This window comes from Salvia hispanica, chromosome 4 (assembly GCF_029641045.1).
Source record: "Salvia hispanica isolate PSC_SH4W2 chromosome 4, Shi_PSC_v1, whole genome shotgun sequence".
Taxonomy (NCBI): domain Eukaryota; kingdom Viridiplantae; phylum Streptophyta; class Magnoliopsida; order Lamiales; family Lamiaceae; genus Salvia; species Salvia hispanica.
The window spans coordinates 44,624,762-44,645,161 of record NC_142695.1 but is presented as its reverse complement, the minus strand read 5'-3'; the positions used below and the strand labels follow the sequence as shown (position 1 = coordinate 44,645,161).

Genomic DNA, 20,400 nt, shown 5'->3' with positions numbered 1-20,400 from the left:
AAGTGAAGAACAAGAAGTCATGGGGTTCTGCTACTATAATAACTTTCCATGTTATGTGCTCCAACTATTTTTCCTCATCTTGTCTTGTTTCTGTATGTTTTCTACAGCCATCGATACCATAAGAGCTGATGAATATCTCAGGGATTCTGAAGCTTTGATTTCTGATGGAAATAGATTCAAATTGAGTTTCTTCAGCCCTCCAAACAGCACTCTCCGCTACCTCGGTATCATGTTCAATCTTCCTGTGATGACTGTTGTATGGGTAGCTAATCGGAACAAGCCTCTCAATGACTCCTCTGGAGCGTTTCAGATATCATCAGATGGCAATCTTTTGGTCTTGGATGGTCGAAAAGAAATTGTGTGGTCTACGAATCTTTCACCTTCTGTTGTCAATCGTAGCGTTGTGCTCTTGAATACAGGGAATCTGGTTCTGCAAGATGACTCCAATAATAACGCGTACGTTTGGGAGAGCTTCCAACATGCTTCTGATTCATGGTTAGAGAAGATGAAGATTCTTACAGATTTGAGTAGGAATGAAAAGAATATACTAACATCGTGGACAAGTCCTGATGATCCGGCACCTGGAAGTTTCACCGTCACAATTGAGCCTTTAGACATCCCTCAGTCATTTATTTGGAAGGATGGCAATCCTTATTATCGCAGTGGTCCATGGAATGGACAGATCTATACTGGGATTCCACACATGAGATCTGACTATCATTATGGAACTCATGTTGTCACTGGTCCTCCAGGAACTGCATATCAAATGCTTACACTTCCCAGTTCGTCTATAATTTTGTACTTTATCTTAAACTCTTCAGGGAGTGTAGAGGAGAAGGTGTGGTCTGATGAGAAGAAAGGGTGGGATGTAACATGGTCAACGGCAGATAATGAATGTTATATGTATGGTAAATGTGGACCTTTTGGAAGCTGTGATGCTAAAGACAGGCCAATATGTTCCTGCTTTCGGGGATTCATGCCAAGAAGCAAGGTTGAGTGGGAGGCAGGAAACTGGACCAGTGGATGCACAAGGATAACTGGCCTCCAATGTGAACATAACAATTCTGCGGTTAAACAAGATGAGTTTCTGAAGACGAAGGGAGTAAAGTTGCCGGATCATTTTATATCGTTTCCCTTTTCTAAAGAAGAATGCAGGGACGGGTGCTTGACTAATTGTTCTTGTATAGCTTATGCAATTCCTCCTGGAATTGGATGTCTGCACTGGACGAATAACTTAACTGATACTCACAAGTTAAATTATGGTGGTGATGAAATGTACATTCGATTAGCACATTCAGAAATAGGTACTTCATCCCTTTATTTCCCACGCACAAGAAGTTGAACTAATTGTTGTTTAAGTTCGTTTGTTTGTCTACTCTGATTTTCAGATAAGAAGAAGCAAGTGCACAGAACAATTGTTGTAACAACAGTGGTTTTGGGGTTTATACTTGTTATATGTGTGCTGAAAATGTTGTTAAAACATAGAGGTAAATATGACACAAGTTTTTATCAATTGTTGTCATTCTGTATAACATGTCACAAGTTTTTATCAATTGTTGTCATTCTGTATAACATGTCTCTCTCCACATACAACACATTTTATTGTCTTATTCTATTTTTCAGCAGCGAGGAAGCTTATAAGTAGATTGCTGTTCGTCAAAACCAAGGGAACTGATAAACGATATTCTGAAGAAATGGCACGCATACATAATAAGCATGGAGTTAAACTTGATGAGTTACCTCTATTTACATTTACGATGCTCTCAAATGCAACACAAGATTTTGATTGCACCAACAAGCTCGGACAAGGTGGCTTTGGTCCTGTTTACAAAGTATATCTTCTTTCAAGTTTACTTAAAATATTTTCAATTTTTATACTCTATGTGAATGTGATTCCATTGCTGGTTTATAGGGGAAATTGCCAAATGGTGTAGAAATTGCTGTGAAAAGGCTAGCAAGATCATCAAACCAAGGGGTTGAAGAGTTCATGAATGAGGTTGAGGTGATTTCTAGGCTTCAGCACCGCAATCTTGTTAGACTTCTTGGTTGCTGTGTCGACTCTGGAGAAAAACTGCTTGTTTATGAATATATGCCCAATGGAAGCTTAGATACCTATCTCTTCAGTATGTCTATGATGCCCAAGTATCACTTTGTTGAAGTAAATAATTCAATTAATTTGTTCTTTAATCTATGATGGTTCGGATAACCTTTCTCAGGTTCACATAGACATAACCTTCTTACATGGAAAACACACAAACTTATCATTGAGGGGATTTGTAGAGGCCTGCTTTACCTACATCGGGATTCAAGGTTAAAGATTATTCATAGAGATCTCAAGGCAAGTAATATATTGTTGGATGAGGCGTTAAGCCCTAAAATTTCCGACTTTGGTATGGCAAAGATATTTTGTGGAAATGACGATCAAGCCAATACAACGAGGGTTGTTGGAACATTGTGAGCACTCATTGACTTCCTCACTCAAGTATATATTTTCAAACAGAAATTTGTTGTTGACATCCTGATCATGAATTCATTGGTTGCAGCGGCTACATGCCCCCGGAATATGCACTTCACGGAACATTCTCAGAAAAATCTGATGTCTACAGCTTTGGAGTCCTATTGTTAGAGATTGTGAGTGGAAAGAAACACTCCAGTTTTGATGATCAGCAGCTTTTCCTTACAGCTTATGTAAGTAGCTTTGTTATGGAAATGTAACATATTTTCAATTTATATGTTATATTAAATTTTTTGTTATATTGTGGATATCAAACAGGCATGGAAATTATGGAATGAAGGAAAGATAGTAAATTTGATGGATCCAGCCATATATGAAGATGACAGTGGAATGGAAGATGACATAGTGAGATATGGTAATGTAGGTTTGTTGTGTGTGCAAGAAATGGCAGCAGATAGGCCTAACATGGCTACAGCGCTTTCGATGCTTAACTGTGAGATTGTAGAGCTTCCTCGCCCGAAGCAGCCTGCATTCGTTGCAACGCAGAGTTCTACCAATAGGTCATGTAAAGTTTCTGTAAATGAAGTGACTATTTCTGTAGTTGAAGGAAGGTAAAAAGAGCCTGGTTATGTATGTTTATTTGATCCTGTACATTTTGTTGTTACCTTCATTTGCCAGGCTTCAGGGGTGAATTATGTTTTCTTCAAACAGTTCTTAATCTAAATTATTCTAGAAAAATAAACATTTACTGTGTGAATCATTTTTGCATATATTATATTCCTGTATTGCAAGCCTGAAACCAGTGACAAATTCAAGTGGGAGTCATAATTCCTTTCCTAGCATACTGATCTCAAATCAGAACATACAAGTTAGGTAAGAATTGTGAGAATTTTTGGTTTGGTAAAATTATACAGGTCCTGAATTTATATTCATTTCGTAATTTCAGTTACATTTCAATATTTTGTAAATAAATATAAAATATTATTAATTGTTGTTGTGATTGAAAAAATGACGCTGAGACAAAGATGGGCTAAAATTTGCATTATAAATCATGAACTCACTTAAGACATGTTTATATCATTATTTGTACATATTTTTATACTAAAAGGATATACTCCATATATGTATAAAATATCTGAGAACGGAGTAGAAAAGTAATATAGTAGTGTATCTAAATTCTATGTTTGATCCCATGAAAACAAGTTTCCATTGGAATAAGTGCGACTGAAAGAGAAATATGTAGGTAAATGGAAAATTCGTTTTTGTTAAGTAGACTATAGTTGTGACATTGACACTTACAAACCCTGGTCAAAAAACATTTGTGGACATAGATACAAATACAAATATCAAAGAAAAGTCTGATAACATTGCCATTTATTTGATCTCTAAATATCTGATTTTTTTCTCTGAGATGCAGGTTAGTGTTTTCACTAACAATTGAGGAACAAGAAATCATGGGGCTGAGCTACCATAAAAACTTGCCATGTTATGTGCTCCAATTATTTTTCTACATGTTGTCTTGTTTCTGTATGTTTTCTGCAGCCATCGATACCATAAGAGCTGATGAATATCTCAGGGATTCCGAAGCTTTGATTTCTGATGGAAATAGATTCAAATTGAGTTTCTTCAGCCCTCCAAACAGCAATCTCCGCTACCTCGGTATCATGTACAATCTGCCTGTGATGACTGTTGTATGGGTAGCTAATCGGAACAAGGCTCTCAATGACTCCTCTGGAACGTTTCAGATATCATCAGATGGCAATCTTGTGGTTTTGGATGGTCGAAAAGAAATTGTGTGGTCTACGAATCTTTCACCTTCTGTTGTCAATCGCAGCGTTGTGCTCTTGAATACAGGGAATCTGGTTCTGCAAGATGACTCCAATAATAGCGCGTATGTTTGGGAGAGCTTCCAACATGCTTCTGATTCCTGGTTAGAGAAGATGAAGATTCTTACAGATTTGAGTAGGAACGAAAAGAATATACTAACATCGTGGAAAAGTCCTGATGATCCGGCACCTGGAAGTTTCACCGTGACAATTGAGCCTTTAGACATCCCTCAGTCATTTATTTGGAAGGATGACAATCCTTATTATCGCAGTGGTCCATGGAATGGACAGATCTATACTGGGATTCCACACATGAGATCTGACTATCATTATGGAACGCATGTTGTCACTGGTCTTCCAGGAACTGCATATGAAATGTTTACACTTCCCAATTCATCTGTAATTGCATACGCTATGTTAAACTCTTTAGGGAGTCAAGAGGAGAAGGTGTGGTCTGATGAGAAGAAAGGGTGGGATGTAACATGGTCAACGTCAGATAATGAGTGTTATATGTATGGTAAATGTGGACCTTTTGGAAGCTGTGATGCTCAAGACAGGCCAATATGTTCCTGCTTTCGGGGATTCATGCCAAGAAGCAAGGTTGAGTGGGAGGCAGAAAACTGGACTAGTGGATGCACAAGGATAACTGGCCTCCAATGTGAACAAAACAATTCTGTGGGTGAACAAGATGAGTTTCTGAAGACGGAGGGAGTAAAGTTACCGGATCATTTTATATGGGTTCCCTTTACTGAAAGAGAATGCGGGGACGTGTGCTTGTCTAATTGTTCTTGTATAGCTTATGCAGTTCCTTCTGGAATTGGATGTCTGCACTGGACTCATAACTTAACTGATACTCAAAAGTTTACTAATGGTGGTGATGACTTGTACATTCGACTGGCACATTCAGAACTAGGTACTTCATCCCTTTATTTTCCATTTTGTACAATTCTGATAGAATGAATTTTGTTGTTTCTGTTCAGTCATTTGCTTCCTTTGATTTTCAGCAGATAAGAGGAAAGACCACAGAACAATTATTGTGATAGCAGCAGTTTTGGGATTTATACTTGTTGCTGTGTGTGCTTACTTTTTACTGAAATGCAGAGGTAATAAAGTTGTGCAAATTGATTATCAACACACACAAGTTTTATTCTCAACTTGGTTCTCTCTCACACACACTTACTATCTGGTCTTATTTTATGCAGCAGGAAAACATATAGCTAAAGTGCTATTCTTCAGAACCAATGACAGTGATACAGGATATTATGAAGAAAGGGTTCTTAAACATGATAAGCATGGAGTTGAACTTGAAGAGTTTCCCGTATTTACATTTATGGTGCTCTCAAATGCAACAGAAAATTTTGATCGCACCAATAAACTCGGACAGGGTGGCTTTGGTTCTGTTTACAGAGTAGTTCTTCTTCTTTCAAGATGTACCTTTTACTTTTTGTAGTCTGTAATAAGAAATGTGATTTCATAACTGATTTTCAGGGGAGATTGCCAAATGGTGTAGAAATTGCTGTAAAAAGACTAGCAAGATCCTCAAACCAAGGGGTGGAGGAGTTCATGAATGAGATTGAAGTGATTTCGAGGCTTCAGCACCGCAATCTTGTTAGACTTCTTGGTTGCTGTGTGAAGTCTGAAGAAAAACTGCTAGTTTATGAATATATGCCTAATGGAAGTTTGGATGCCTATCTCTTTGGTATGTCAATGCCCAAATTCAAGTATACTATTTAATTACACTACTGCATATGATGGTTCCAAATAACCTTTTTTAGGTTCCCATAAGCATGACTTTCTTAATTGGCAAACACGCAAATTAATTATTGAGGGGATTTGTCGAGGCCTGCTTTACCTACATCGTGATTCAAGGATAAAGATTATTCATAGAGATCTCAAGGCAAGTAATATCTTGTTGGATGAGGTGTTTAACCCTAAAATCTCCGACTTTGGTATGGCAAGGATTTTTGGTGGCACGGATGATCAAGCCAACACAACAAGGGTTGTTGGGACATAGTGAGCACCAGTCATTCAAATACTAATATTTCAAACAAAAATTTATTTTTGTCATGATGATCTTGATTCATGGTTGCAGTGGCTATATGTCCCCGGAATATGCACTTGGTGGAATATTTTCTGAAAAATCTGATGTCTATAGCTTTGGCATCCTACTATTGGAAATTGTGACTGGAAAGAAGAACTCGAGTTTTTATGATGAAGTTCAACAACTCTTTCTTACAGCTTATATAAGCTCTTTGTTTCTGCATATTTTAAAAGATTTTCATATTTTTAATCTAACTTTCTGTACTCTTGTGGATCACAACAGGCTTGGAAGTTGTGGAATCAAGGAAAGATTGTGAATATGCTGGATCCAGCTATATATGATAGTGGAATGGAAGATGATATCTTGAGATATGCAAATATAGGTTTTTTGTTTGCAAGAAACAGCTGCAGATAGGCCTAACATGTCTAAAGTGTTGTCGATGCTTAGTTGTGAGATCGCGGAGCTTCCTCGCCCAAAGCATCCAGCATTTCTTGGGATGCAGACCTCTCAATCCACAGAGTCCTCTACCAAGAGTTCAAGTAAATGCTCTGTTAATGATGTCACTTTTTCCTCAGTTGATCAACACGTCATTCAAATATCATGGAGACATTGTCTAGTCTTTGCATCCACTATGAGTTATATATGTACTGAGATTTACACTGATCATAAACTCCACACTTTGATCAGTGTAAATCTCAGTACATATATAACTCATAGTGGATGCAAAGACTAGACAATGTCTCCATGATATTTGAATGACGTGTTGATTCATATCTATTCTCATTGCACCACATATCATTGCAACTAATTCAGAATACGAAACGCACGAATTCAATATAATGGAGCCTCTCGCCCGAGGTGGATCATAACAAATACCCAAGTGTGGAAGTTGAACTATTTTACCACCCCAATACAAACTCACAAATATTTGCATGATTTCTGCATAAGAAAATATAACAAATACAAAAATTAGGGACAATTTTTTTCCTATGAACCCTAATTTAATAAATTAGGGACAACCAACCTAATCTAACAATATTATTCAATAATTAAGAGTAAGAGATAAACTTACCTAAATATAACGACAAGATGGAAGAAATCGCCGGCAAAATTAACGAAATCGCCGGAAATTGGCTCAAAGTCGCGCTGCCTCCTTTTTTTCTCTCATCTTTCACAGAATGGTATTCTGCCTCTGTCTGTCGCGATTTATGTTCAAAATAGAGACGCATGACCCTCATGCGTCTTAGGGAAAGACGCATGACCCTCATGCGTCTTTCAATAAAAAAATTAAAAAATTTAAAGACGCACGACGGTCATGCGTCTTTCCCTAAGACGCATGAATGTGATGCGTTTCATTAACGGAAGACGCATGACGGACATGCGTTTCTCCCAAAGTGGGAAGCTAAAAAAAACGCAGTATTAAGATGGAATGGCTATTGTATCCTAGAACACAAATAGAATTAACCCCATTAAAGAGTTACACAGTTGAATTTGTAAGATGGACAACGAACGGATGTAAGCAAATACAATGTACGTAAAAATCCTAAGTTGTCCGGCTAAAGACTGTCTGCGAAACCTATATAGTGCACAGCATTGTTTCATTAGAGTAGCCGTGATTTCTACTACTGCATATGAGCTTTCCAGTCTTCCTGCAGCAACATCTTTGTTCGGTAGTATTTTCTGTTGGCATACGGCATTGTTTTCTTAACTGTTTCCTCTAGTCTTGCTCGAAATAATGCGAGAATGCAGCAATTTCTTAAGGCCTCATTTATATGAAATGGATCAGAAAAGGTTGCCACTAGAAGAGCCACTATCCTCTGAATGTGGAATCAATGGAAGCATATAACTAACTTGTTTGAGCAGTGGCTAGTCTTTCTGTGTACAAATGGCATTTCAAGTGATCAAACAAACATATGAATCAACATAGCAAGGTGCAAGTGCAAGACACATACTAGTACAGAAAAAGATCAACATATAGATGCCCCTGTGCTCTTGAAACTACCATTGCTTTCCATCTCCCTTCAATCAATTTTTTTTTAATATCCTCCTACTAATATAAATTAGATACTCACTATATTAATTTCAAAAATTTTGGCTTGCAAACGGAAGTGAAATGTTTTTTTTTTTTTTTTTTTTTTTTTTTTTTTTGCATTACTTTTAGCCGAATTTCTGATACTATATAATTTTGGACCTTACCTTGGAAAACTAATTACAAGTCTTTTCCTTCACACATCCTGAGAGTAATTTAGAAGACCATATAAGAAAAGAGCAGTCCAAATTTCCTTACCTCGTATCATGCTTATTTAACCCTTGGATAGTCAATTTTCATGTTTGGATTTCAGTATGGGATCTAAAAAAAATCGTTCTAATTGATCTTTCAGTTGACTTAATTTTGGGTGACTTTTTCATAGGTTTGATTAAGGCTGAAAAATCATTGTAATCGACCTTAGAGTATAGGTCAAATATGGTCTCTAACATATGGTCGTTTTATCAATTTGGTCTTTAACATAATCTTTTTTATTATTTGGTCCCTCACAAATAAACTCGGATCCGAATCGGTCCTCACTTAACAGAATCGTCAAAAAATAGACGATGACCGCAATTTGACTATATTAAATTACTAATGGTAATTAATTATATCTAATTATAATTCTTTTCCTATTAGCAAAATTGGAAACAAGATAGTATCAGTTGCAAAACGAAATGAATAATTTATAATTTAATAGAAATTAATAATTATTATTAGGTATAATTAATTATCATTAATAATTTAATATAATCAAATTGCAATCACCGTCTATTTTTTGACGGTTCTGTTAAGTGAGGACCGATTCGGGTCCGAGTTTATTTGTGAGGGACCAAAAATCAAAATGATAATGTTAAGGACCAAATTGATAAAACGGCAGGACCACATTTACCCTTTACTCTTGACCTTAATATATTTCGTCGTCTCACTTAGAGTAAAGAACAGCTCAGCTGAATGAATGATACGTGAGTACAACAATATTATTGAGGAGATGAGTGAAGAATTCAAATATCAGAAACAGTCAATTGAATTTACCGCGAATGCTAAATCCGGCAAGATGTGAGGACGTGTTACCCTGGGTCTGGATTTAGAGGTGAGTACTGATTTATCACAATCTTTTAATGGCTATTGTATTCAACTTTCCTTTATTTTTTGGTGAGGAAATGGGAAAGGGAGAGGATTTTTATAAATATAACCAATATAAAAACTTAAAATGTAGACTGGCCTGAATATTTTTTGTGTTATAGAGAATGAAAATTTCAATTACTTGACCTCTAAATTCTGAAACATCAGCTATGAAACTGCACAACAGTGTCAACCTAGTCATGGACACCATAACTCCATAAGGGCTAATGAATTCAGAGTGACTGTAAAGTTTTTTTGTAATGGAAATAGATCCACATTGCGTTTTTTTGTAGCCCATCAAATATAAGTCACTGTTATGTTATGCTGGTATTTGTACAATCAGATTCAGCACATCTCTTTTATATATTGATAATTTTAGCTTTCTTGTTGCACTCTCCATGTTTAACAAAAAAACACATATAGTAACAAGAAAGATAATCAGTTTCATCACCTCATATTATCTGAATCCAAGACTCATGGCTTTCAGAGACTTGCCATATCATGATCTTCACCTCCTTTTACTGATGGTGTCTTGTTTCCTTGTCATTGCTGCAGCCACTGACACCATAAGGGCTAATGAATCTCTCACCGGCTCTAAATCTTTGATTTCTAGTGGAAGTAGATTCAAACTGAGTTTTTTCAGCCCACCAAATCGCAGCCTCTGGTATGTCGGTATCATGTTCGATATCCCGTAGATGGCTGTTGTATGGGTAGCTAATAGAAATAAGCCTCTCAATGATTCCTCTGGAACATTTCAGATATCATCTGATGGTAATCTTGTTATCTTGGATGGTCAAAAGGAAATTGTGTGGTCGACAAATCTTTCGACTTCTGTTGCCAATCGTAGCGCTGTGCTCTTAGATACAGGCAATCTGGTTCTGCAAGACGACTCCAACAATAACACATATGTTTGGGAGAGCTTCCAGCATGCTTCCGACTCTTGGTTAGAGAAGATGAAGATTACAGGTTTGGGTATGAACGAGAAGAATATACTGACGTCATGGACAAGTCCTAATGATCCCACACCTGGAAGTTTCACCATGACCATTGAGCCTTCAAACGTTCCTCAGTCGTTTGTTTGGAAGAATGATGATCCTTTTTGGCGCAGTGGTCCATGGAATGGTAGTATATTCACTGGGATTCCGGACATGGCCTGGGACGATGGTTATGGAGTTAAGGTAGTCACTGACTCTCCAGGAACTGCATATGCAATATTTACCCATCCGTATCCATCTGTTTTGTTCCACTATTCCTTGAACTCTTTAGGGAGTCTAGAGCAGAAGGTGTGGTCTGATGTGAAGAAAGGGTGGAGCATTGATTGGTCATCAACAAGTAACGAGTGTTACATGTATGGTAAGTGTGGACCTTTCGGAAGTTGTAATGCTCAAGACAGGCCAATATGTTCCTGTTTTCGGGGTTTCATCCCAACAAGCAAAGAGGAGTGGAACGCTGGAAACTGGACTAGTGGATGCACTAGGAAAACTCACCTCCAATGTGAACAAGATGGATTTCTGAAGCTTGAGGGATTAAAGTTGCCGGATCATTTTGAATTTTTTAACTTTTCTGAAGGAGAATGCTGGAAAACATGCTTGACTAATTGTTCTTGTATAGCCTATGCTGTTCCTCCTGGAATTGGATGTCTGCACTGGACTCATAACTTAACCGATACTCAGAGTTTGACTTATGGGGGTGATGATTTGAACATTCGGTTGGCACGTTCAGAACTAGGTAATTCAACCCTTTCTTTGCCATTTACATGAAGGTTAACTAACATCAATGTTTAAGTTCATTCGTTTGTTTCCTCCGATTTTCAGAAAGGAAGAAAAAAAAGCAAGAGCACAAAACAATTATTGTAATATCAGTGGTTTTAGGGTTTATACTTGTTGCTATATGTGCTCTGAAATTGTTGTCGAAATATAGAGGTAAATATATTCATCCAGCAGACACAAGTCTTTATCAGTTTTGTCATTCTATATAACATGTCTCTCCACACATAAAACACATTTTATGGTCTTATTTTAATTTTCAACAGCAGGGAAGCTTATAAGTAGATTGCTATTCATCAAAAGTAAGGAAATTGATGATAGAGGATATTCTGAAGAGATGGCACCCATACATGATAAGCATGGAGTTAAACTTGAGGAGTTACCTGTATTTACATTTATGATGCTCTCAAATGCTACAGAAAATTTTGATTGCTCCAATAAGCTCGGACAGGGTGGCTTTGGACCCGTTTACAAAGTATTACTTCTTCTTTCAAGATTTACTTAGACATTCTCAGTCTCTGTAATCTATAATATGGAATGTGATTCATTTGCTGGTTTATAGGGGAAATTGCCAAGTGGTGTAGAAATTGCTGTAAAAAGGCTAGCAAGATCCTCAAACCAAGGGGTGGAGGAGTTCATGAATGAGGTTGAGGTGAATTCGAGGCTTCAGCACCGCAATCTTGTTAGACTTCTTGGTTGCTGTGTCGAGTCTGAAGAAAAACTGCTTGTTTATGAATACATGCCCAATGGAAGCTTGGATGCCTATCTCTTTGGTATGTCTAGATGCCGAAGCTGATTTCACATTGTCGAAGAAAAAATTCAATTAATTTGTTCTTTAATCTGTGATAGTTCGGATAACTTTTCTCAGGTTCACGTAGGCATAACCTTCTTACTTGGAAAACACGCAAACTTATCATTGAGGGGATTAGTCGAGGCCTGCTATATCTACATCGGGATTCAAGGTTAAAGATTATTCACAGAGATCTCAAGGTGAGTAATATCTTGTTGGATGAGGCATTGAGCCCTAAAATTTCCGACTTTGGTATGGCAAGGATTTTTCGTGGAAATGACGATCAAGCCAATACAACAAGGGTTGTTGGAACATTGTGAGCACTCATTGATTTCCTCACTCAAGTAAATATTTTCTGACAGAAATTTGTTGTTGTCATCCTGATCATGAATTCATTGGTTGCAGTGGCTACATGCCCCCGGAATACGCACTTCACGGAACATTCTCAGAAAAATCTGATGTCTATAGCTTTGGAGTCCTATTATTAGAGATTGTGAGTGGAAAGAAACACTCCAGTTTTTATGATCAGCAACTCTCCCTTACAGCTTTTGTAAGTAGCTTTGTTATGTAAATGTAACATATTTATATTTTTATGTCATATTAATTTTTTGTTGTATTGTGGATATCGAACAGACATGGAAATTGTGGAACGAAGGAAAGATAGTAAATTTGATGGATCCAGCCATATATGAATATGATAGTGGAATGGAAGATGACATAGTGAGATATGGTAATGTAGGTCTGCTGTGTGTGCAAGAAATGGCAGCAGATAGGCCTAACATGGCTACAGCCCTGTCGATGCTTAGCTGTGAGATCGTAGAGCTTCCTTGCCCGAAGCAGCCGGCATTTTTTGGGATGCAGAGCTCTCAATCAGCAGAGTCCTCTACCAAGAGGTCAAGTAAAGTTTCTGTAAATGATACGACTATTTCGGTAGTTGAAGAAAGGTGAAAGAGCTGATCATGTATGTATATCTGATACAATTGGTTGCCTGTACATATTGTTGTTTCCTTCATTTGCCAGGCTTCGGGTGTGGATGTGTTTGATTTAAACAATTCTTAGTCTAAATTATTTTATTCAAATAAACATTTGCAGTGATAATCATTCTTGTATAGTAGTATAACATATTCCTATATTCCAAGCCTTCACCAATCACCAGTGACAAATTACAGTGGGAGTCATTCTTGCATAATTCCTTTCCTTGTATACTTTCAAATCAGGACATACAAAGTTAGGTAAGAACTGTGAGAAGTTTTGGTTTAAAGAACATATAGATCTGAATTTATATTCATTTTGTATTTTCAATCCCATTTTCAATCTTTTGCAAAATAATTTTTTTTTAATTTTTTTCCTAATTATTGAACAAAATGACGCTGAGACGAAGATGGGGTAATATTGCATAACAAATCATGAACTCACAAGTCATATCAACCTCATTTTATGACATGTTTATAGCATTATTACTTTATTAGTACACTTTTTTATACTTAGGGGAGATATATACTGAATAATTGAGAATGGAGTAGAAAAGTAATATAGGTTGTGTAGTATAATTGCGTTATATGTTTGGGGAAGCTGATCCCTCCAAAACAAGTTTCCATTGACTAAGTGCGAGTGAAAGAGATACAGCTGTGACATTGACACTTGCAAAGAGATACAGCTGTGACATTTGGGGAAGCTGATCCCTCCAAAAGTAATAAAATTCGTTTTTGTTTACTCATCTCAACAGGTATCAATAGGATACAGCTGTGACATTGACACTTGCAAATTAATCAAACCTTCATCAGAAACTTTTGTGGACATAAATACAATTATAAACATCAAAGAAAAGTCTGATAACATTGCCAATTATTTGATATCTAAATATCTGAATTTTTTCCTCTGAGTTGCAGATTAGTGTTAGTACTAGCAAGTGAAGAACAAGCAATCATGGGGTTCAGCTACCATAAAAACTTGCCATGTTGTGTGCTCCAATTATTTATCTACATGTTGTCTTGTTTCTATATGTCTTCTGCAGCCTTCGATACCATAAGAGCTAATGAATCTCTTAGGGATTCTGAAGCTTTGATTTCTGATGGAAATAGATTCAATTTGAGTTTCTTCAGCCCTCCAAACAACACTCTCCGTTACCTCGGTATCATGTACAATCTCCCGGTAATGACTGTTGTATGGGTAGCTAATAGAAACAAGCCTCTCAATGACTCCTCTGGAACGTTTCAGATATCATCAGATGGCAATCTTGTGGTCTTAGATGGTCGAAAAGAAATTGTGTGGTCTACGAATCTTTCGCCTTCTGTTGTCAATCGTAGTGTTGTGCTCTTAAATACAGGGAATCTGGTTCTGCAAGATGAGTCCAATAATAATACGAATGTTTGGGAGCAGTGGCGGAACCAGAAAATCGAATAAGCCGGTGCTGAAAATAAAATAAAAATAAAATTTAAAAAATACTAATAATAATAATTATTATTGTTTTTTTAATTAATTAATATTCCATCCATCTGTCATTAGGAGTCCTGGTTCACTTTTACTATAAATAATAGGTAGTACATACATCTTACTATTCACTAACTCATTGCACTCACATTTTATTATAAGTATATAAAAATGAGTTTCAGTTTCACATTCCACTATTTTTTCTCAACCACTTCCCTTTATATTTCTTCATAAAACTTATGCCAAACTTAAATGAGACTTCTAATAATGAACGAAGAGAGTATTGTTTTAAGATCACGAGGATAGTTAAATTTGAAAAAAAAAGATGAGTATGTTGTATGTGTTGAGCAATGAGAAATTGTACTTTCATTTCTATTACATTACAGTCAACTAAATAATTAATCGTGGAAACTCAACAATATTTGGACAAAAGTTATATGCAATGTATATTTCAATACTAAGATGAGTATAAAATATATATATTTATTTGTTTATAATATTTGATAATACCTTCCTCATCACTTTTTTTTAACAATATTTGGACAAAAGTCATATGCAATGTATATTTCAATACTAAGATGAGTATAAAATATATATTTATTTGTTTACCATGGCAAATCCATCCCAAATTAGATACGGTTTCTTAAACTCTTCAGGGAGTCTAGAGTTGAAGTTGTGGTCTGATGAGAAGAAAGGGTGGGATTTAACATGGACAACGACAGATAATGAGTGTTATATGTATGGTAAATGTGGACCTTTTGGAAGCTGTGATGCTCAAAACAGGCCAATATGTTCCTGCTTTCGGGGCTTCAGGCCCAGAAGCATAGATGAGTGGGAAGCCGGAAACTGGACTAGTGGATGTACAAGGATAACTGCCCTACAATGTGAACATAACAATTCTGTGGGTAAACAAGATGAGTTTCTGAAGGCGGAGGGAGTAAAGTTGCCGGATCATTTTAAATTGTTTCCCTTTTCTGAAGGAGAATGCAGGGACGCGTGCTTGAGTAATTGTTCTTGTATAGCTTATGCAGTTCCTCCTGGAATTGGATGTCTGCACTGGACGAATAACTTAACTGATACTCAAAAGTTGACTGATGGTGGTGATGACTTGTACGTTCGATTGGCACATTCGGAACTAGGTAATTCATCCCTTTATATACCATTCTGCACACTTCTGATATAATGATGTTTGTTGTTTAAGTTCATTAATTTGCTTCCTCTGATTTTCAGCAGATAAGAGGAAAGACCACACAACAACTATTGCGATAGCAATAGTTTTGGGATTTATACTTGTTGCTGTGTGTGCATACTTTTTGTTGAAATACAAAGGTAATATGTTCGTGCAAATTGATTCTCAACATACACATGTGTTTATTCTCAACTTGATTCTCTCTCACACAACTTATTGTCTGGTCTTATGTTAACTTTATGCAGCAGGAAAACATATAGCTAAAGTGCTGTTCTTCAGAACAATTGATAGTGATACAGGATACTCTGAAGAAAGGATTCTCAAACATGATAAACATGGAGTTAAACTTGAGGAGCTACCCGTATTTACATTTATGGTGCTCTCAAATGCAACAGAAAATTTTGATCGCACCAATAAGCTCGGACAGGGTGGCTTTGGTTCTGTTTACAGAGTAGTTCTTCTTCTCTCAAGACGTCTCTTCACTCTGTAGTCTGCCGTAAGAAATGTAATATCATAACTGGTTTTCAGGGGAAATTGCCAAATGGAGTAGAAATTGCTGTAAAAAGACTAGCAAGATCATCAAACCAAGGGGTGGAGGAGTTCATGAATGAGGTTGAGGTGATTTCTAGGCTTCAGCACCGCAATCTTGTTAGACTTCTTGGTTGCTGTGTCGAGTCGGAAGAAAAACTGCTAGTTTATGAATACATGCCCAATGGAAGCTTGGATGCTTATGTCTTTGGTATTTCTGTGATGCTCTTGATTGGTATTCCGTGTTAGGAGTTGTTCTATGATGGTTCAAATTACTTTTTTTTAGGTTCCCATAAATACGACTTTCTTAATTGGCAAACACACAAGTCTATTATTGAGGGAATTTGCCGAGGCCTGCTTTACCTACATCGCGATTCAAGGTTAAAGATTATTCATAGAGATCTCAAGGCAAGTAATATCTTGTTGGATGAGGTTTTTAACCCTAAAATCTCCGACTTTGGTATGGCAAGGATTTTTGGTGGTAAGGATGATCAGGCCAATACAACAAGGGTTGTTGGGACATAGTGAGCACTTGTCATTCATGTAAAATAACATATTCAAGCACAATTTATTTTTTCCATGCTAATCTTGATTCATGGTTGCAGTGGGTATATGCCCCCAGAATACGCACTACGTGGAATATTTTCTGAAAAATCTGATGTCTATAGCTTTGGCGTCCTACTATTGGAGATTGTGAGTGGAAAGAAGAACTCGAGTTTTTATCATGAAGATCAACAACTCTTTCTTACAGCTTATGTAAGCTCTTTGTTTCTGCATATTTTAACAGATTTTCATTTTTAATCTAACTTTCTGTACTCTTGTGGATCAGAACAGGCTTGGAAGTTGTGGAATCAAGGAAAGATTGTGAATGTGATGGATCCAGCCATATATGATAGTGGAATGGAAGATGATATCTTGAGATATGCAAATGTAGGTCTACTGTGTGTGCAAGAAATGGCTGCAGATAGGCCTAACACTTCTACAGTGCTGTCGATGCTTAGCTGTGAGATCGTGGAGCTTCCTCACCCGAAGCAGCCAGCATTTCTTGGTATGCAGACCTCTCAGTCCACAGAGTCCTCTTCCAAGAGTTTAGGTAAATGCTCTGTTAATGAAGTCACATTTTCATCAGTTGATCAAGGAAGGTGACCTTATTACCTTCTTTAACTATATTTATGGATATTGAAGAGCTGATTGTGTATGTTGTTTGATATGGTTGATTAGTGGAATACAATATGTTATGTATAGATGTTGAGTTCAGTTTAGTTGTGGCAAGATAATAACCTAGACAATTATTCTTCAGTAGCTAATCCAAAAGACTGCATATCCTTTTTAACAATTAGGACTTCTAAACTAATTGGTAATGCCTGAGGCCAAAGGTCTCAGGTTCGAGTCCTTTGGCCTCGGGTTCGAGCCCACTGTGATGCGGACTTTATACTAATATTCATTAGCCTATCCAAAAAAAAAGAATATATTGCAAATAGAATCAATGGCAATATTGGATGACATCTGATAGCCTCACAGTTGAATATGTGAGGAGAACTTCATAGTAAATCTTCACAAAAGATTGCAATGTATTTACAACAAACAGATGTAAGCAAATCCAATGTACGTAAGAACCTAAGTTGTATCCAGTTCGAACTGTCATCGCCGCAAACCCATCTACTCAATTGCTCGATAGAAGTGCAGTATTTTCAGTTGTTGTACATCTTCCTGAAATATAAACAATCAAATTATATTTGTTAGCATCAATGCCATATTTCACACCATAGTTGTGTGCACAAATAAAATTACCTAGCTAGTATAGGCATGCAATTGGCATAAATTGTAGTATAATAAAGATCAGACAGCCTTCACCTGATATCTTGGATCATAGTATGCCTGAGGGAAATGAAAACCAATTGAGCAGTTATCCAACATTTCTGGACTTGTTATCCAAGCACTGCGAGCCTCACACATTTTGTGCGTATATTCCATGATCTAGAATGAAAACAGAATAAACATTTAGCAATAGTAAAGAAAAAAACCTTGCCAAAAAAATGCAAAGAATTTGAAGAAGTGATATAAATAGTGAAGGTTCAGATACAGAAACAAAGTTGTAGTAGGAAATAAAGAACCTGATTAAGAGAGGCATGTAGGTTCTCGCGTTCATTCCCTTTCACTATTATACCAGTGCCTTGGCATTCAGGACAGAATGCCGAGCAAATTGGGTCCTTCTCCCCATCTTTCTTGGCTTTAGCCATTTTGATTTCATTCTGATCATCAAAAGCAAACTCAGCCTCAAAGTGCAGTAACCATTGAATGAGACAGGATATGTGATACACATGGAATAGCTGTATACCAAATAAATGAGTATTAATTTGGAGAAATATCAAATACTAGCTAAATAGTGAAAAAAGAGAAGGTGAGATGTTGTCCAACCCCATGAGGATTTCTACTACTGCATACAAGCATTCCAGTCTTCCAATTTAACAGAGCAGCAACATCTTTGTCCAGCACCATCCTCTTTCTGCATATCCGACATTCCCTCTTAGCATAAAAACGGTATCGTTTTCTTAATCGTTTCCTCAGAGTCTTGCTCGCAATAATGCGAGCCAATCTATCTTCATCTCTGGTGAACAGCACGTTTGACTTTGAACTTTTTGAAGACTGAGACTCTTTCCCAGAAGAGTGATCTTGAATTCTTAAAGCCTTACTTATATTCTTTGGATCAGAAACTAACTTCCTCTTCCTGCCTCTACGAGGGCGAATTTTCTCAGGTTCTATACCAGGAACTGATGAAAGCATATAATCGACACTATCAACTAACCCCTGCCGCCCCAAGTTATAGTCGTAAGAAAAGGTAACAATAGAAAATTCATGCTTAGGAGTCCTAGCAACATCCTCAGTGGTGGAATCCACATTCCCTAGCCATCCACACCATACTCTACAAACTTGACTGGAGCCTCCATGCCTATACCCAAACCTGGCACCAATTCTTCCAACTCCAATATGCCTCACCACCAAATCAGAAGCCTTGCCTTTTTGCATAACGTCGGGAATAACTAGCATCCCACCAGTTTTATCACCACCCAAGGTAGAACTACTGGATTTTTTATCACGATTGGTGTTGTCCTTAATCTTCAGGGAACTCTGTGCACTAGCAACCGGTCCAACATTACTACTACGTACATCTACCAACTTGTTTTTCCCACGGTCCGAAGCAGGTACAGTTTTAGTTTGCTGATCATGGAAGAAAATCATACCATCATTGAAGGGCCATGGATTTGGTTTGAGCAGTGTAAGTTGCGCAGTGGCTAGTCTTTGAGTGTGCCTACGGCCCTTCAAGTGTTCAAACAAGCAAGAATCACTATGGCAAGGTGCAGGACACAACATACAAAATAAGATCAAGCGGTTCTTCTTGCCCTCTTCCCTAATCTCGACATATGGATGCCCCTGTGCTTGAACATACTGGAGAGTAGTCCTTAACGACTTCTCTTTCAATTCACCAGCTTTTGTCTTAGGAAAATCTAATTCCATCTCCCCACAATCAAAATCTTCAAGAAAACTATGCTGAAATCCCAACTGTCACAAACAAAACACCCAACTCAGAATGAAAAATCGCTCATTCACCGATAGGCAAAACCAAGAAAGTAATTATAAAAGAAACGCACTAAAAGAAGGAAATACACGGATATTAATCGACAAGAATCCAAGTTTCAGCAGAAAAATAAGGAAATCCTAAGTTGGAGTTACCGTGAGAGTGATATGAAAGTTTTCAGAAATGGGCAAGCATTCCTCCTCCGATAGCAAGAATGCTAGAATCCTCCACAGCGATGGTTTGCATTTCCTCCAAAAGGGAGCGAAAACAGCAGCACAGAAAAAGGCGCATGCAGTGGTTAATTTTGAGTGTATCAGCAGAGAGAGAGAGAGATTGGTGAACGGTTGTTGTGGAGTTAGAATTCAGTTGGGATGATTCTAATATAGTAGCGGTTAGTTTCATCCAATTTTGGCGGGTTTTTATGTTGCATGCATGACTAGCCATACACCATGATGCAGGGAATAATTATCATCCTAGACTAAGAAGCGGATGAGTATATCACATCTCTCAATTGTATCTCCATCAATTGGGCTAGGATTTGCAATTATCTTAACTTAACTGCCTACTGACTTTGCTGCTATTCTTTTCTCATTTTGTGACTCTTATCAACTACTAGTATTAATCCAATTACCTAATTCTCGTCTTTA

The 20,400-nt window shown here is 37.2% G+C and overlaps 4 protein-coding genes and 2 pseudogenes across 6 annotated transcripts; 5 read left to right on the top strand and 1 right to left on the bottom strand.

The window, feature by feature from the left end:
* The first annotated feature begins 4 nt into the window (after positions 1-4).
* LOC125194263 (G-type lectin S-receptor-like serine/threonine-protein kinase At1g11300) lies at positions 5-3,212 on the top strand. Of its 2 annotated transcripts, none has more exons than XM_089069977.1 (7): positions 5-1,304; positions 1,389-1,487; positions 1,627-1,832; positions 1,913-2,123; positions 2,217-2,454; positions 2,544-2,688; positions 2,774-3,212. In XM_089069977.1, exons 1-7 carry the CDS (start codon positions 20-22, stop codon positions 3,068-3,070), a joined length of 2,481 nt encoding a protein of 826 aa, XP_088926103.1. In that variant the 5' UTR covers positions 5-19; the 3' UTR covers positions 3,071-3,212. The 2 variants fall into 2 exon arrangements, with proteins under 2 accessions (XP_088926103.1, XP_047948348.2); XM_048092391.2 differs by having other exon boundaries at positions 1,624-1,832.
* Positions 3,213-3,774: 562 nt separating this feature from the next.
* On the top strand, positions 3,775-10,130 carry LOC125195204 (G-type lectin S-receptor-like serine/threonine-protein kinase At1g11300; annotated as a pseudogene). The gene is made up of 9 exons (XR_016137741.1): positions 3,775-5,194; positions 5,286-5,384; positions 5,484-5,689; positions 5,770-5,980; positions 6,057-6,294; positions 6,374-6,497; positions 6,605-6,861; positions 9,282-9,441; positions 10,029-10,130. The product of XR_016137741.1 is annotated as a G-type lectin S-receptor-like serine/threonine-protein kinase At1g11300 (transcript).
* Positions 10,131-10,136: 6 nt separating this feature from the next.
* LOC125195206 (G-type lectin S-receptor-like serine/threonine-protein kinase At1g11330) lies at positions 10,137-13,136 on the top strand. Its single transcript, XM_089069978.1, has 7 exons — positions 10,137-11,201; positions 11,288-11,395; positions 11,509-11,714; positions 11,802-12,012; positions 12,108-12,345; positions 12,435-12,579; positions 12,663-13,136. The coding sequence occupies exons 1-7, from the start codon at positions 10,169-10,171 to the stop codon at positions 12,975-12,977; spliced, it is 2,256 nt and encodes a 751-aa protein (XP_088926104.1). The 5' UTR covers positions 10,137-10,168; the 3' UTR covers positions 12,978-13,136.
* A 777-nt stretch (positions 13,137-13,913) lies between these two features.
* Positions 13,914-14,485, top strand: LOC148929259 (putative G-type lectin S-receptor-like serine/threonine-protein kinase At1g61610 pseudogene; annotated as a pseudogene).
* A 647-nt stretch (positions 14,486-15,132) lies between these two features.
* On the top strand, positions 15,133-17,475 carry LOC148929258 (G-type lectin S-receptor-like serine/threonine-protein kinase At1g11330). The gene is made up of 7 exons (XM_089069980.1): positions 15,133-15,598; positions 15,693-15,788; positions 15,897-16,099; positions 16,177-16,387; positions 16,463-16,700; positions 16,782-16,932; positions 17,011-17,475. Exons 1-7 carry the CDS (start codon positions 15,196-15,198, stop codon positions 17,320-17,322), a joined length of 1,614 nt encoding a protein of 537 aa, XP_088926106.1. The 5' UTR covers positions 15,133-15,195; the 3' UTR covers positions 17,323-17,475.
* A 253-nt stretch (positions 17,476-17,728) lies between these two features.
* On the bottom strand, positions 17,729-19,714 carry LOC125195203 (uncharacterized). Its single transcript, XM_089069705.1, has 4 exons — positions 18,595-19,714; positions 18,291-18,506; positions 18,031-18,153; positions 17,729-17,886 (listed from the first exon to the last, which is right to left on the bottom strand). The coding sequence occupies exons 1-4, from the start codon at positions 19,690-19,692 to the stop codon at positions 17,836-17,838; spliced, it is 1,488 nt and encodes a 495-aa protein (XP_088925831.1). The 5' UTR covers positions 19,693-19,714; the 3' UTR covers positions 17,729-17,835.
* Between the last annotated feature and the right edge of the window lie 686 nt (positions 19,715-20,400).

Coding starts and splice junctions, on each gene's coding strand:
- LOC125194263 (XM_048092391.2), top strand. CDS start 20: ATGGGGTTCTGCTACTATAATAACTTTCCATGTTATGTGCTCCAACTA. Junction 2,124..2,216: donor CTTAGATACCTATCTCTTCA/GTATGTCTATGA, acceptor AACCTTTCTCAG/GTTCACATAGACATAACCTT. Junction 2,689..2,773: donor AGCTTTTCCTTACAGCTTAT/GTAAGTAGCTTT, acceptor GATATCAAACAG/GCATGGAAATTATGGAATGA.
- LOC125195206 (XM_089069978.1), top strand. CDS start 10,169: ATGGCTGTTGTATGGGTAGCTAATAGAAATAAGCCTCTCAATGATTCC. Junction 11,202..11,287: donor GTTGGCACGTTCAGAACTAG/GTAATTCAACCC, acceptor TCCGATTTTCAG/AAAGGAAGAAAAAAAAGCAA. Junction 12,346..12,434: donor ACAAGGGTTGTTGGAACATT/GTGAGCACTCAT, acceptor CATTGGTTGCAG/TGGCTACATGCCCCCGGAAT.
- LOC148929258 (XM_089069980.1), top strand. CDS start 15,196: ATGTATGGTAAATGTGGACCTTTTGGAAGCTGTGATGCTCAAAACAGG. Junction 15,789..15,896: donor CTTTTTGTTGAAATACAAAG/GTAATATGTTCG, acceptor TTTATGCAGCAG/GAAAACATATAGCTAAAGTG. Junction 16,933..17,010: donor AACTCTTTCTTACAGCTTAT/GTAAGCTCTTTG, acceptor GGATCAGAACAG/GCTTGGAAGTTGTGGAATCA.
- LOC125195203 (XM_089069705.1), bottom strand. CDS start 19,692: ATGGAATTAGATTTTCCTAAGACAAAAGCTGGTGAATTGAAAGAGAAG. Junction 18,507..18,594: donor GTAGTAGAAATCCTCATGGG/GTTGGACAACAT, acceptor TTTGGTATACAG/CTATTCCATGTGTATCACAT. Junction 17,887..18,030: donor ACTATGATCCAAGATATCAG/GTGAAGGCTGTC, acceptor TTTATATTTCAG/GAAGATGTACAACAACTGAA.